The 15,467-nt window shown below is 35.2% G+C and overlaps 1 protein-coding gene across 2 annotated transcripts in view; it reads left to right on the top strand.

Moving 5' to 3' along the window:
- LOC144614269 (EF-hand calcium-binding domain-containing protein 13-like) overlaps window positions 1-14,752 on the top strand; it is a 65,010-nt gene extending 50,258 nt beyond the window's left edge. The window contains exons 3-6 of one of the 2 annotated variants that reach the window (XM_081794756.1): window positions 4,987-5,481; window positions 7,532-7,654; window positions 8,900-8,971; window positions 14,601-14,752. In XM_081794756.1, the coding sequence (XP_081650882.1) occupies window positions 4,987-5,481; window positions 7,532-7,654; window positions 8,900-8,971; window positions 14,601-14,752 (842 nt within the window). Of the gene's footprint in view, window positions 1-4,986; window positions 5,482-7,531; window positions 7,655-8,899; window positions 8,972-14,600 lie in introns of those variants that run through there. The other variant, XM_078437011.2, reaches the window with a different exon arrangement.
- The last annotated feature ends 715 nt before the right edge of the window (window positions 14,753-15,467 follow it).

Below are 15,467 nucleotides of genomic sequence, written 5' to 3'. Positions count from 1 at the left end.
TTATATAGTTCTAATAAACTTGCTACAAATAGAGCAGCCTCTTGCCTGATCCTTTCCTCAGTTTCTCCAGAGGCAAACATTTTAGCTGATTACCTGATATTTGTTTTCATGAGTGTAAATAACATGTTTGTATTGCTTCTTGTTGATTTTTTAAAATTTTGGGTAGACCTAGTAAACTCCTTAATATGAAAAATAAGGATTTAGCTCTGTTTCATTTTCCCTGTCCCCACCACATCCACTTCCCATACCTATCCATCCTCCTAATATAGTCATAGGGTAATTGAGTAAGTTTTAATTCTGTATTTATGTTAATATATTTATGTACACACTATTCACTGCTGAGCCACATGTAAGTATCTTGTGGCTGCTTTCTCTTTCTGTACAATTTTTCCTCTTTGAGTTGTCTTATTTACTTATTTGCTTGGTTTAAAAAAAAAGTATATATATTACTGATTGAAGCTTAGACTCTGCCAACTGTCTAAATATCCTCTTCGTAAGTTTGTCTGCACAAGGTATTCTAGTAGTTTTGTCTTCTTGAAGAAATCTTCTTTAGAGTATTTTGATGTTCTTCAGTATGAATTTGTTGCCCTCTACATTTTGTGTGCAACTGTCATCTTGAGATGTTTCTTCATTAACATGCTGGAGACTTTTCACTTCTCTCCTCCTATGACAGATTCTGTCTTCATATTTTATTGATAGTTTGGGTACAGAATTCTAGATTGTAAATAATTTTCTATGTTTTCTACTTTTCAGTATTGCCATTGAAGTGCAAAATTTTCTGACTCTTGACTTTGACACTGATTTTTTTTTTTTCAAGCATATAGGATATTTTCTAGTCTTCTGAAAGTCTCCTTGAAAGAAGTTTCTTTGTAACGATTGTGCTGAATACAGCGTCCTTTGATTCTGGAAAATTAAAATAATTTGTTGATGATTTCCTTTCCTCTATTTTTTCTGTCTCTGTGGAACTCTTGATATTTGGATATGTGACATAATGGGATGATTCCTTTTTTTTTTAACCTTTTTCTCTTATCTCTTTGTTATGCTTTATTTATTTATTATTTATTTCATGAGTGAGAGTGGAAGAGGGGCAAAGGGAGAGGGAGAGGGAATCTTAAGCAGGTTCCACACCCAGCGCAGAACCCAACATAGGGCTCAATCTCACGACTGTGAGATCATGACCTGGGCCGAAATCAAGAGTCGGATGCTTAACTGACTGAGCCACCCAGGTGCCACTCTTTGTTATGTTTTCTGAGAGAGTTCCTTAAATTTATCTTCCAATGCTTCTATTTAGTTTTTCATTTGTACTTTTAAATTTCCAATAATTTCTTTCCCCTCTGTTATTTTATTATAATATCCTCCTCTTATTTCATGAGCATTTCTATTGTTCCACAAACAATATCTTCTGTTGCAACTAAGAACTTCTGTTGCAATGCTTTTGAGATTTCCTTTTTCATTCATATTCTGTCTCCTCCAAGGTATTTTTTTCTGTTTGTTTTTCATTTTAGGAGTGTTCCTCAAATGTCTGGTGATCTTTGGTTGTCTACTCATATTTGAGAATGGTGAACTCAAAAGCTATTTGGAAGCTCTGAGACTGAGGGCAAAACTAGCTGATTATGAGCTGTAGGATAATGATTTTTTTTTTTTTTTTTTTTTTATTTTTTAATATATGAAATTTACTGTCAAATTGGTTTCCATACAACACCCAGTGCTCATCCCAAAAGGTGCCCTCCTCAATACCCATCACCCACCCTGCCCTCCCTCCCACCCCCCATCAACCCTCAGTTTGTTCTCAGTTTTTAACAGTCTCTTATGCTTTGGCTCTCTCCCACTCTGGCCTCTTTTTTTTTTTTTTTTCCTCCCCCTCCCCCATGGGTTTCTGTTATGTTTCTCAGGATCTACATAAGAGTGAAACCATATGGTATCTGTCTTTCTCTGTATGGCTTATTTCACTTAGCATCACACTCTCCAGTTCCATTGTAGGATAATGATTCTTAACCAGAGATGATTCGGAGATTTCCCCCGCCCCCCGCCCCGAACTTCCCCTTCCCCCAGGAACATTTGGAAACATTTGGAGACATTTTTGGTCATCACAATCTGTATTACTGGCATCAAGTGGTGAGAGGCCAGGGATGCTTCTGAGTATCCTACAATACACAGGACAGCTCTCTCAATAAAGAAGTATCTGTCTCAAAATGCCTGTACTGCTGAGACTGAGAAACCCTGCTATCGGGTGGTCTGGCTGGGCTATTTGCCTGGAAAACCCTTAATATGACTGTCTTTAGGGTATATTTCCTTTTGAGATGGTCAGAGTGTTCAAAGAAACTTTGAATATCCTTCCCGCAGGTATAGCCTTGCTTCATAGAATTCCAGGTGTTAAATAAGACAAAAGACTGAAGTTCCCATTATTCAGTGTAAGCCTCCCTCCGAGTTTTGCAGGTAATACTCCTACCCTCTATTGTGTTTAGTATTCCATAATCCAGAGCCCTTGTGTTTAACCCTTTCTGATGAATTGTCACTTTCCTGCTGGAGTAGGAGAAGATCAATAACTGGCTGTGCCCAGTGGATAAAAGTGAATATCTGGCCGTGTGAAGAGACCCTAGGTATCAAATTACTACTTAAAGGGATTTTAACCAGTTCTTTCTTTTTAGCTTCACTCTTACCCTCACTTTTAGAGATACCTAAATGCTACTAATTTATGAGCTTTTGGAGTTTTTGTGTTATGAACTGGGTTGCTTCTTGGCTTTCCCCATTCTGCCTTATGGTTCAGCCTTTTCAGGTCTACTAAGTTCATCAGCTTTCCAGATTCCAAAATTTAATTGTAGTAGTTTCTTTTCCTCTTCTTTTTTGTTATTATGGATTTGTGATGTTTTAAAAATTCCTTTAGTTTATTTTTGAGAGAGAGAGAGAGAGAGCGAGCCGGGGAGGGCAGAGAGAGGGGAAGACACAGAATCCAAAGCAGGCTCCAGGCTTCAAGCTGTTAGTACAGAGCCTGATGTGGGGCTCCAACTCACAAACCGCGAGATCATGGCCTGAGCTGAAGTTGGACACCTAACTGACTGGGCCAGCCAGGCATCCCCAAAATTCCTTAGTTTAAATGGAGTGTTTGAAGGCTGTTCAATTTGCTATTATTACCTGAACGTTTCAAAGTTTATTTTGAATTCTAATTTTGTCTTTGATGTGGAAGTTTTTTCATTAATTTTTCTTTTCTGACATAGATATTACTAATAATCACATACCCACTCCCATGCATAATAATTCATGTTATTCATTCTTCTGAATCCTTGCTGATTTTTTTTTACTAGTTCTGTTATAGAGAAAGGAATATTGTCTCCAAATATAATTGTAGATTTGTCTATTTCTCCTTTCAGTTTTGTCAGGTTTTGGTTCATGCATTTTGAATCTCTGTTGCTAGGTGAATTCACATTTAGAATAGTTCTATCTTCTTGGTGAGCTGATTCTTTTATCATTATGCAATATGTATGTGATCACTGGTAATTTTCTTTTCTCTCAAGTTTACTTTTTCTGATTCTAATATAACTCCAGTTTTCTTTTGATTAGTGCTTAGATGGTAAGTATTTTCCATCCTTTTACTTTTAACCTTCTTATATCACCAGTTTTGAAGTATTTTGTAAACCACACAGAGTTGGGTGATGTTTTTTGTATTTATTTGTATAATTCCTGTATTTTAATTGGAGTGTTTAGATCATATGTAATGTAATTACTTATACATTCAGACCAGGTGTACCATATTATTATTTGTTTTCTATTTTTTCCTCTGTTTTTCAACCATTTTCTCCCTTCTTTTTTTGGGAGCATTTTTTTAGTATGTGAATTTATTCTATATGTATTTTCACTATATCTCTGTATTTTTCCAGTGGTTGTTTTAAGGATTATAGTATACATACTTAACCTTTTCTAGTATGCTAAAATAAATATTTTACCACTTCAAGTGGAATATAGAAGTTTTACCCTTATATAGATCTTTTTACCCTCCCTCTGTTAAGCTGTAATTTTATTATGTATTACCACTATACACACTGAAAACTTCAGACAATGTTTTATAAGTTTTGCCTTCAATGATCAAACATATTTTAAACTTCTAAGAGGAGAATAATAGTCTATCATAAAATCAAGTATTATAACATTTGAAATACTTTAAAATGTGTTATTCAAATGTAAGGTACTATTCTGAGCCATCAGATGAATTTTATAAAGGAAGCCCCAGTGGGACATTGTATTAATATTTTTCTGAAGAGGTTATTTTATATACAAACTATTTTTTCCCACAAGTACTGAGAATCTTTAGGAGGGTAAATATTTGTATTCTGATGTTAAATGAAAAACAATTTTTTTAATGTTTATTTTTGAGAGAGAGGGAGACAGAACGTGAGTGGGGGAGGGGCAGAGAGTGAGGGAGACAGAATCTGAAGCAGGCTCCAGGCTCTGAGATGTCAGCACAGAGCCCAATCTGGGGCTCAAACCCATGAGCAGTGAGATCATGACCCGAGCCGAACTGGGATGCCCAACGAACTGAGCCACCCAGGTGCCCCTGTATTCTGATTTTATAAATAAAAATTTCCCCACTCCAACTTCCTTATACTTCAGTATGCTCATAACTAAGGGATTTGTAGCTGTATTGGCATATTTAGCCTATAATCTTTCAAAATTGGCAGAGTGGGGAATGAGAACTACAACCTTCAGTAGGCTATCACTTTTGATTTGGTGCAACTTCAAATAGCTTTGGATAAAAGAATTTAAATATATTAAACCAGAAGATTATATTTAACCTAGTTAATATTTCAGTCTTAGTTATCAGCTCTGTTAGTTTTTCAACATATTAACCTTATTTAACTTTTTAAACTTTGTTTATTTAAGCAATTGATAATTTCTTGAATAGTTTTCATGAGGACTTAGTTGTTAACTTTTTAAAAACTATTACAAATGGTACAGGTAAATAGAATAATTAAATATGTTTCTCTTGCTTAGCAGGTATGGAATCATCTGCCTTGGATGAATCTACTTCAAACAGAAAGTTATCAAATATATCAGAATGTTATCCACAGTATAGGATGAAAAGCAGTTTCTCTTCCAGACTACGTGAACCATCATTATTCCCAAAGTTAAATGGAAAACACCTCCAATATCATAAAATTATGGAGGATAATGATTACCTTGAACTTAAAAGATCAAAAAATCCTTTGCAAATAAAAAAATTCCTAAATGGGGTTGATAGCAGTGATACAGGATTCTGGGAACCATATTCAAAGGATGGCATAAACTTTAAGAAAAGTTCAGAGAAGATTGAAATTCATGACTCAAAGTCTACGTCACATAGCTTGAAGAGCATTACAAGCCTCAAAAAGTCTCTGGATAAAAGTGATAATTTTAGTATCCCGAAACTTCAGAAGCCAGCTGTGAGAAGGCATTCCAGCCTCCTAAAACGGGTTTCGTCGAAAGAAAAGATTGCAGTGAATGCTCTGGGTCAGTATCATATATGTAAGTCAAAATATAGGTCCTTGAGTTCTTGAGTCATCACAGAAACAAGCTGAATTAACCATTGATTAGACAGTTGTTTGCATTTCATTTGTCAGTGCTATTGAGTAATCACCACTTCTGGTATATAGATCAGTGTATACAACACAGTGGTTTTAAGTTGTGCCTTTTTAGATGGTTGTGTTCCCTTTTTCAGATGCCTAACTTTGACCAAGAAGTTTATTCAGAGATTAATTCAACTCACTCAAGTTCCCTAGAAATAGAGGGCCTGTTTTCTTTTGGAAATGCTTATTTTATAATTTTTAAACTAAATATGTAAGGAGTCTATGTGAAATTTTTGTTCAGGTTCCGTAATTTAAATATATGATATCCATATCCAACATGATATGATAATGCTTCAGATATCATCTCTTTTGGACATGGGAATATGAAGAAAGATAAAATAACTACTATTTTACAGTTTGGGTCCCCAGGGCTTTATGGTCTTTCTCAAAGATGAGCAAGGTTTTCCAACCAATATATAGTTTCCTCCTTCCGTGGTACCTCTATCACAGAAGTCCTGTGTTTGGAACTTAATTAAATACTCCTTCCTATAGTCCTTGGCTGAAGTTACTCAAGTTGTTTATTTTCTTGAAAGAAACTTATCTTTTTATTGCATTTAATATTGAAGGTAATTGTTAAAATGAGTGCTTAGTGAAATACTAGTGGTTCTTACACAGTAATACAAATTTTAAACAACTCAGTTGAACAGAAAATGTGCTCTTTTAAGGAGGCACAACAATGTTCTTTCTGATTCCTTTACTGATACACTACTATTACTCTGTGCCTCATTCCTAATTCTGAGTTCTTTATATTCCAGTAAGATTAAAACACTTGTTAAAGGAACAGTGGAATAGTAGGCATTTAGCCCATGGGTAGAAGCAGCCTGTGGAAGAAAGTGCTTATCTATCTTGCTGGTGTCGCCAACCTTTGCCATACTTAATATTCTTTGTAAAGAGAAGTGTGAAATAGTTTATCTGGTATAACTTCTCAAGATAAATTGATGGTAATTGAGCATTTCTGAAATGTGACTGTCATTTGATATACATTTTAAAAACATTTTTAACTTTTCATGTTATGATAATTTTTAAATCATAAGAATTACACAAAGGGAAAGACATTTCTATATACTCTTCATCTCGTTTTCCCAGGTATTAAGATCTTGTATAATCACAGTACAGTGAACTAAATCAGGAAATTGACACTGATACAATATTATTTACTATTTCATCTGAAGACCTTATTCAATTTTTTTCAATTGGTCCATAAATGTATTTTTCCTGGTTCAAGGTCTCATCTAGGATCACACGTTACATTCAGTTGTCATGTGTCCCTTAGTCTCCTCTGATCTAGGATAGTTTCATGACCATGACACTTTCGAAGAGTATTGACTAGTTAATTTGTAAAATGTCCCTCGTTTTGGGTTTTCCTTATATTTCTTCGTAAGTTCAGGTTATGCATTTTTGGTGGGAATTACAGAGAAGTGATACTATGCCTATCTCAGTGCATGATATTAGGGGACTCATGACGGCCATGCGTATCTACTGCTAAGATTTTATGATTTTGAAGATTGTGAACTGAAAACATGTAGCCTAAAATGATGGGAAGGGGAAGAACTCTCATTGTTTGCTTGGAATCCTGGAATTTAGACAAAACACTTTGTTGTTGTGATCTCTTGAACTCGTTCATTATATTTTAATCAGAACCAAGCAGCATTGGCTGGGTCACTGGAACAGGCTGTTCCTCCAAACAAGTAGTTTATAAACATTTATAGAACTTCAAGATTGTTTTCTGTTTGAGCTATATGGGAAATATTTAGGTATAATGTAAGCTACAACAGAAATATGAAGAAAAAAGCAGTCATATGAGGTAATAATAATTAGATAAAACTTGTTTTCTAATTGCTAAAGACTTTGGGGGCTAATTATTGCTTAAGACACATAAATTCTGTGGCTGAATAGTCTTCTACATTTTGTATATTTACAAAACATCTGTGAAGCTATCAATAAACTCCAAGAAAATTACATTGCTGCAGAAGAACTTCAATCCATTTTGCCTTCAATAGGAGTTACTTTATCAGACAAAGAGTTCAAGGAGATTGTGGCAAAGACTACTCAAAATGGTGAGACTGATAATACCAAACTTTTTGAAAAAATTAGATACTTTTATGGGATAGTATTAAATGATGGAGTAAGTTCTCAACTAGGAATGGAACAGAATGGGCCATGCTAAAGAAGATTCTAAAAGAACAGATATAAAAATGGAAAGTGGAAAAAAAAATTCCTGGAAAATCTGCCCTAATGCATTGGTTTGGAGGGACTAGGCCTTTTATATCTCAGAATTGTTATGTAACACTCTATCACTATCCCTAGCTATGCCTTCCCGTATGGGACAGGTACTGGAAAGGCTGGCCCAGTTGTAGGGAGGTTCAGGCAATAAGAGCACAAAATCCAAGGGGTACAAAAATCTCTGAGCAAATAGCCTAAAGCATCCAAGAAGAAATAACCGGAGATTCCAAAATGGTAAGGAAGTGCTACAACTAGGAATTTAGGGCTAATGGTACTTAACCAATCAAGGCAGATGATTAGCATCTAGATGTTAAATAGCATATCCCAGTCACCAGCCTAAGTTCAAGGCAGATTTTAAGTTTCCAGGAAGAGCTTTTGTATTGGAGAAGTTGTTTTATCATTAAGTAAGACCCATCCACAACAGAAGTTCAGCTGAGGAGAGGGCAGAGGCAACATTTTGGGGAAAGACTGACTTGGGAATATGTTAGAAATGAATTCTTAGAACCTGAGCAAAATTTCTTAGCTAAGGCAAATGGGAAAGAAGATTAAAAAAAAAAAAAACCTAAGGTGTAGGTGCTACTAAAATTATTGAGCCCTTTCATGTTGCTTATCAGGATTGGTAGGATCACTGTGGAGGGTGTATATCTAAAAATAGGTAGTTAATTGGATCAGCTGATAGTAATGGGGACACTTGGGTCTGTCAGGATTGGTCAGTATTGTCAAGGTGTCTTAATGGATAGCATTTTGACTGGGTTTTCATGATGGTATGAAATAGACTCCTTAAGTTTCTCATGGTCCATCTATATGGTCACCTTTCCTTTTTCCTATATCTATCAAAAATTGAGGACCTAGCTCAGTCCATTGCACTTTATAATAGGTATTTAAAAATTATTGAGTAATTATCAAAATGAAACGAACTGACCTAATTCAGAGACTCATCTAGGGAGACAGGATATGAAAGGAGAAATAGAATTATGATGAAGTGAAGAAGTAATTTTTTTCATAGTTGTATGAAACTATGAATTTACCTTTTATGCAAAAATATAAAGAATGCATGATCTAAAGTCTTTATTTTACAGGAAATGGAATGGTGAAGTTAGATGACTTTATGAGCGCTCTCTCCAAGGAGCAAAGTCTTCCTGAATGTGATGGTAGGTAGGAAATTTATTTTAAAATGATTTGGAGGAAAGAAGTGGTTAGGTTGAAAAGAGGTTCAACTGAACTGAGTTTGCTTTTTGGGTAGATACTTAATAGTTCTGAAATTCTCAGGCAAGCCATGAAAACTTGATGTATTAGGGTAGTGATAGCTAACTTGCTTCCCTCACAGAATTGTTAGATGGATTTTAAAAACTGTAAAGTACTACATAAATGTATAGTAAGGTAATGAGGGATTCCAACAGGTGATTAGCCCCATTTTTAGCAACTGATGGGTGATTTGATTTTTAATTTTTTTATAAGGAACTTGTTTGAATGAAATACTGGTTTTGTTTCCCTTGTTTTAGAACATTTCTAAAAAAACTGTATTAAGCTATAATTTACATACATAAAACTCACTCATGCACTAATTTTCATGAAATGTATAGAGTCATACAATCAACACCACAATCAGTTTGTTAAAAATTTTGCTTGCAATGATTTGGGTTTTTATGCAAATAATTAAATATTTTTCAGCAAGATTAAAATGAGAAATGAAAGATACTAAGCCTTGCTGTTTTTATTTCCTTTTGTTTATTCATATGCTAAAAATGAAAGATAAGCTTTTTGTGTCTTCCCAAAGGATTTCTCAGATAGAGAAAAATTAATCCAAAGGAAGAGATTTTTCTCTTATACTTACATGAAGTCTCATGTTAAAAACTACATTATTGTGGCGCCTAGGTGGCTCAGTCCATTAAGCGTCCGACTCTTGGTTTCGGCTCCGGTCATGATCTCACAGTTTGTGAGTTCAAGCCCTGTGTTGGACTTCTTGTGGACAACACAGGGCCTGCTTGGGATTCTCTCTTTCTCTCTCCGCCCCTACCCTGTGTGCTCTCTCTCTCTCAAAATAAATAAACTTAAAAAAAAAGCTACATTATAATTTGTCAGTTATGATGAATTGCTTAAGTGGTGTTCTTAAAGACAATATTAGCAAATTTCTTGAGTGCTTTACCTTGTAATCATTCATTCACGAACTTAGTCACCGTTTCATTGCTGTTTTGTGAAGTAGTGTCGTGGTTGTAGCCGACTTCTCCCTCCCATTTCCCCCATTATACTGTTTTTAAAATTTATCTTATTTTAACGTTTTATTTATTTAAATAATCTCTACACTCCACATGGGGCTCAGACTGACAACCCCAAGATCAATTGTCTCATGCTCTTTGGACTGAGCCAGCCAGGTGCCCCTAAAATTTATTTTTAATGGTGGTATCTAACACGTAACATAAAATTTGTCATCTTAACCATTTGTAACTGTACAGTTCAATAACATTAGGGTTACGTATATTCACACGGTTGTACAACGAATCTCTAGAACTTTTTCATCTTGCAAAACTGAAACTCTATACCCAGTGAACAACAACTACCCATCTGTGCCTCTCCAGCTTCTGACAACCGTCATTCTACTTTCTGTTTCTGTGAATTTGCCTACTCCAGATACTTGAGTGGAATCATATAGTATTTGTCTTTGTGAATGAATGGCTTATTTCACTTATCATAATGCCCTCAGGATTCATCCATGTCGTAGCACGTGCCAGATTTTTCTTTCCTTTTCGTGCTAATATCACATTGCATGTATATGCCACATTCTGTTTGTCCATTCATCCATTAATAGACACCTGTGTTGCTTCTACCTCTTGGCAATTGTGACTAGTGCTGCTGTGAATGTGGGTATGCAAATACCTCTTTGAGCCCCTGCTTTCAATTCTTTGGGATATATAATCAGAAGTGGACACAATCCAGGTTTGTAACGTTTCCTTCACTCCTAAAATTCTCTTGTGCCCATTTATCATTAATCTCTACCTCCATTCCCAGGCAACCACTGATCTGCTTTCTGTTTCCATAAAGTTGCCTTTTTTTAAAAAACATTTAATATAAATGAAATCATAAAACATGTGGTCTTTTGTGCCTGACTTCACTTTTTTTGAGGCTAATTCATGTTGTTGTATGTATCAGTAGTTTGTTCCTTTGTATGGTTAAATAAGTCCATATTACATTTTATAGGTATATTCCATTTTGTTGATGATTCACCAATGTATGACCTTTGCTTATTTGCAGTTTGGGACTGGTATGCATAATGTTGAAATTAATATTTGCATTGCAGTCTTTCTGTGGACATGTTTCCATTTCTTTTGGGTAGATTCCTAGGAGAATAATTGCTAGTGTATATGGTAAATTTATGTTTTACTTTTAAAGAAATTACCAAACTGTTTTCCAAAGTGGCTATACCATTTTCATTCTCACCAGCAATGTGTAAGGATTCTGGTTTCTTCCTATCCTCCACATTTAGGTATTATCTTTTTGTTTATAATCATTATAATTAATAATTGTGTAGTGGAATTTCATTATGGTTTTAATTTTGCATTTCCCTAATGACTGATAATGTCAAGTTTATTTGCACATGCTTACTAGCTGTTCATATATCTTTGGTGAAATATATATTCAAATCTTTTGCCCATATTTAGAATTCCATTTTGATTTATCTATAGTGTTTCAGAGTATATCTCTTTTAAAGTTGTTGCTTCAGGTATATATACATAACTTATCACACTATTGGTGTCATCATTTTTCCAGTTCAAGTGAAATACAGAAGCCTTATCTCCATATACATCCCTCCCTCCTTTATGATATAATTACCTTAAATATTTCCTTATATATATTTAAAACCACATCAGGTGGTATTATTTTTACTTCAACCATCAGACTTGATTAAAAAATTCAAGAGAAGGAAAGCCTACTATATTTACCCATATTTTGACTTACCATTTTCTTTTTTCCTTCTTGATATTCCAGAGTTTTTTTGTTTTATCCTTTATTTTCTGTTTAAGAACTTCCTTTATCCATTCTTAGGTCTATTGACAACAAATTCTTTTAGTTTCCTCTCATCTGAGAACATCTTGATTTCCTCTTCATTCCTGAAAAATAGTTTTTCTGAATATGGGATTTTACGTTGATAGTTCTTTACTTTCAGCACTTGAAAAATATTGTGTCACTTATTTCTGGCTTCCATGGTTTCTGCTGGAAATTCTGTCATTCAAATTGGTTTTCTTTCCCTATAGTGTTTTTCTTAGGCTGCTTTCAAAATGTTCCCTTGTCTTTAGTTTTCAGAAGTTTAATTATGATGGATCTTGACATGGATTTCTTTGGATTTATCCTGTTTGAGGTCCACTTTCGTCTTGGATCTGTAGGTTAATGTCTCTTGATAAAAATTTGGGAAGTGTGCAGGCATTATTTCTTTGAGTGCCTTTTTAAGTCTCTTTTCTTCTGGGACTCTGATGGACACAAATGTTAGATCATTTTTATATTCCTACAGGTCTCTGGAACTGTTCATTTTTTTCTTCAGTTTATTTTCTCAGTGTTGTTCATTGGATGATTTCAGTTGCTTTCAATTCATTGATTCTTACCTTTCTCTCCTCCTTTTAGCTGTTGAGTCCATCCACTGAACTTTTAATTTCAGTCATCATATTTTTTAGTCATTAAATCTCCATTTGGACTTTCTGTGTTGGTGTTTGTGCAAGAGAAAAAGCAGGCAGCTCTCCCAGTCCTCACATACTGTCCCTATACAGGAGAAGACCCCCACCCATCGGCCCAGCCTGATAGGCCCTAGGCCTCTACCACCTTTTTCCTTCCCCAGGCTCTAGGACTGACAAGATAGCTGATGGTTCTTTGGGACGCCCTGAAAAAGTTGATGTGCTGGATAAACTCTTTACCTCTCCAGGAGGAAACTAAGAGCTCGGAATTTTAATCTAATCCTGTGCTGAACAGAGGGGAAGATCACTGCTTTCTACCAGCCCAAGCCATCGCTTTATTCTACCCCAAATACTGGACTGTGCTAGACCCATCAGAGCTCCAAGGCTGGCAAAACAGACGCCAATCTTCTGGGGAGGCATTTTGGAAAAGCTGAATTTCTGGATATGTGGACCAAACTCTTCTTCCCCTTGGTTGAAGCTGGGAGCTAGAGTCTTTTTTGGATCATATGGTGCTGCATTGGAGGCAGCACTTGTGGGAGGGTGTCCCAAATCTCTGTACCAGCTTCAGTACGTCTGGTTTTGCATTCTCCTGGGATACAAGAGCCTGTCCGTTAGTTTCTAATTTCTCACAAAAGGAATTTATTTTTTAATTTCTGCTGAATCAGTGTGTTTGTGGGGAGAAGAAGGGTCCAGGGCGTCCTACTCAACCATCTTACTGACATCACTCACAAGCTGTTTACTTTTTTAAAAAAAATTTTTTAATGTTTATTTATATTTGAGAGAGAGAGAGAACGAGAGTGGGAGGGGGCAGAGAGAGATGGAGACAGAATCCGAAGGTTTCAGGCTCTGAGCTGTCAGCACAGTGCTCAACACAGAGCTTAAACCCATGAGTCATGAGATCATGACGTGAGCTGACGTCAGGTGCCCAACCAACTGAGCCACCCAGGTGCCCAGTAAAGCTATTTACTTTTAAGTGAGAATTTTTTTCATCTAAAAATTCCTTTCACAAGATAGTATCATATATCTTGTTCTACATATTTATACATAAAAATTACCTTTTTAAGAATCATTTTAAGAATCATCTAATTCAGACATCATTTTGACCATTTCTTTGTTTAGTAATCCATAATGACATCCAGTGACTGCCTAAAGTCGATTAACTCCTGATAATGGCTTTAATGCCCTCCACTGCCCAGCTTCCTCACTTTCCCTATCCTAATCTTCTATTAGAGAAAATCTATTTGAGTTTAGTTTGTTCCAAAATTTACACAAAAACACACCCGCATGCATACCTGTCGACCCCCTTAATAATTCTATGTGTTTCTAAGTTATTTTAAGAAAATTTTATTGCATGGGCACCTGGGTGGCTCAGTTGATCGAGGGTCCACTTTGGCTCAGGTCATGATCTCGCCGTTCCTGAGTTTGAGCCCCATGTCTGGCTCTGTGTTGACAGCCTGGAGCCTGCTTCAGATTCTGTGTCTCCCTCTCTCTCTGCCCCTCCCTGACTCATGCTGTGCCTTTCTCTCTCTCTCAAAAATAAACATTAAAGCTTTCATTGCAGTAAAAATTTGTTTAAATTTAATGGAGGGAATACTGCCCAAATTTGTGAAGCATATATTCCAAAGTATCATAAAAAGACATGTGGGATAGTTATTTCCAAGTGATAATATTTATGTACACAGAAGATAAACTAAGATTAACCAGGGACTGAGCCATGTATTGCTACAAAATCTTACCCCAATTCATTATTCAGGATTGAAAGTTTTCTACTTATTTCTGTATCTGCTACCGAGAAACAGACTACTAAGAAATTTTAAATTGTTAGAAAATTAAATGGGGAAATTGTATAATATTTTTGTTCCTGTGCACTTAAATTGCAATTAAATTGGCACTTCCTTCGATACAGAGATTATAGCAAAGTAGAATATATTTTTGGCTCTCATTTTGTACTTTGTTGGTTTTCAGTATTAAAGATTCTGGTAATTCTTTTCATATATAACATTTCTGAAGTTATTTTCTATGCTTGTTTATTTAGTGTTAGAACTAAAATTCATCTTACTATTGGTGTTTTCTTTTTGACTTATATTTAATACTCATTAGCATACTGCTTTATTTTCAGTGTTGACTGATGTCATTAAAGCCATTGATAAAATTAAAGATGAAAATATTGATTATGAGGATATGAATACTTGTCTTCAGCATTTTGGAGTTTACCTTTCTAAGCCAGAATTTGAGAAGATCACAGAGTTGACTGAAGCTGACAGTAAGTGAAAACTGGGTTGACACATGTGAAAAGATGGTCACTTTGCTATTTTTTTCCCTCAGAATAATGACTTTATTTTTTTGATTAGAAAAAAGTCCATTAAAATGAAGTCAATACAGAAAAATACTCAAAAGCACAACAAAACACACAAAATCCCATGATCCAGAAATATCCAGTATTAACAGTCTTTCCAGACATTTTTTTCCTATAGGCAAAAGTACAAACAAAAAGAAAGTAGAGTTTGTGGTTTTGCTTTCTGACAAGGAAGAGGTCAGGACAGAAGTCATTAAATGGGACAAATGACTCTTTATTATGCCAAAGCCTATAATTCATAAGGAAGGTACTAGTTTTGAGTATCTATACCCTTATAACTTAGCAGCATCTTTTCTAAAGAGAAAGGGTGGTTGTGAGATAGACAAGTGTGTGGGGCTATCGATGAAATAAGAATGGCCATGAAGAGTATGTGAAGAGTACAGGAAGAGTATGTGAACTTTTATTACAATATATTTCTTATTTTGTGTGTATTAAAATTTTTCCATAATGAAAAGCAAAAAAAGAATAGAACAAATAGAAGTTATGTGCCTTACGTGAGAAAATAAGACTTTGTTAAAAGACATTATAGAATACCTAAATAAATTGGAATATATCCCATATTAATGGACTCAGAGACCCCCAAGTCTGCCAATTCTCATAATTTATTTACTTATCTAAAGCAATTCTAAT

This window comes from Panthera onca, assembly GCF_046562875.1.
Source record: "Panthera onca isolate mPanOnc1 chromosome E1 unlocalized genomic scaffold, mPanOnc1 haplotype 2 h2.Chr16_ul_2, whole genome shotgun sequence".
NCBI lineage: Eukaryota > Metazoa > Chordata > Mammalia > Carnivora > Felidae > Panthera > Panthera onca.
This window is presented reverse-complemented; position numbering and strand designations above follow the sequence as displayed.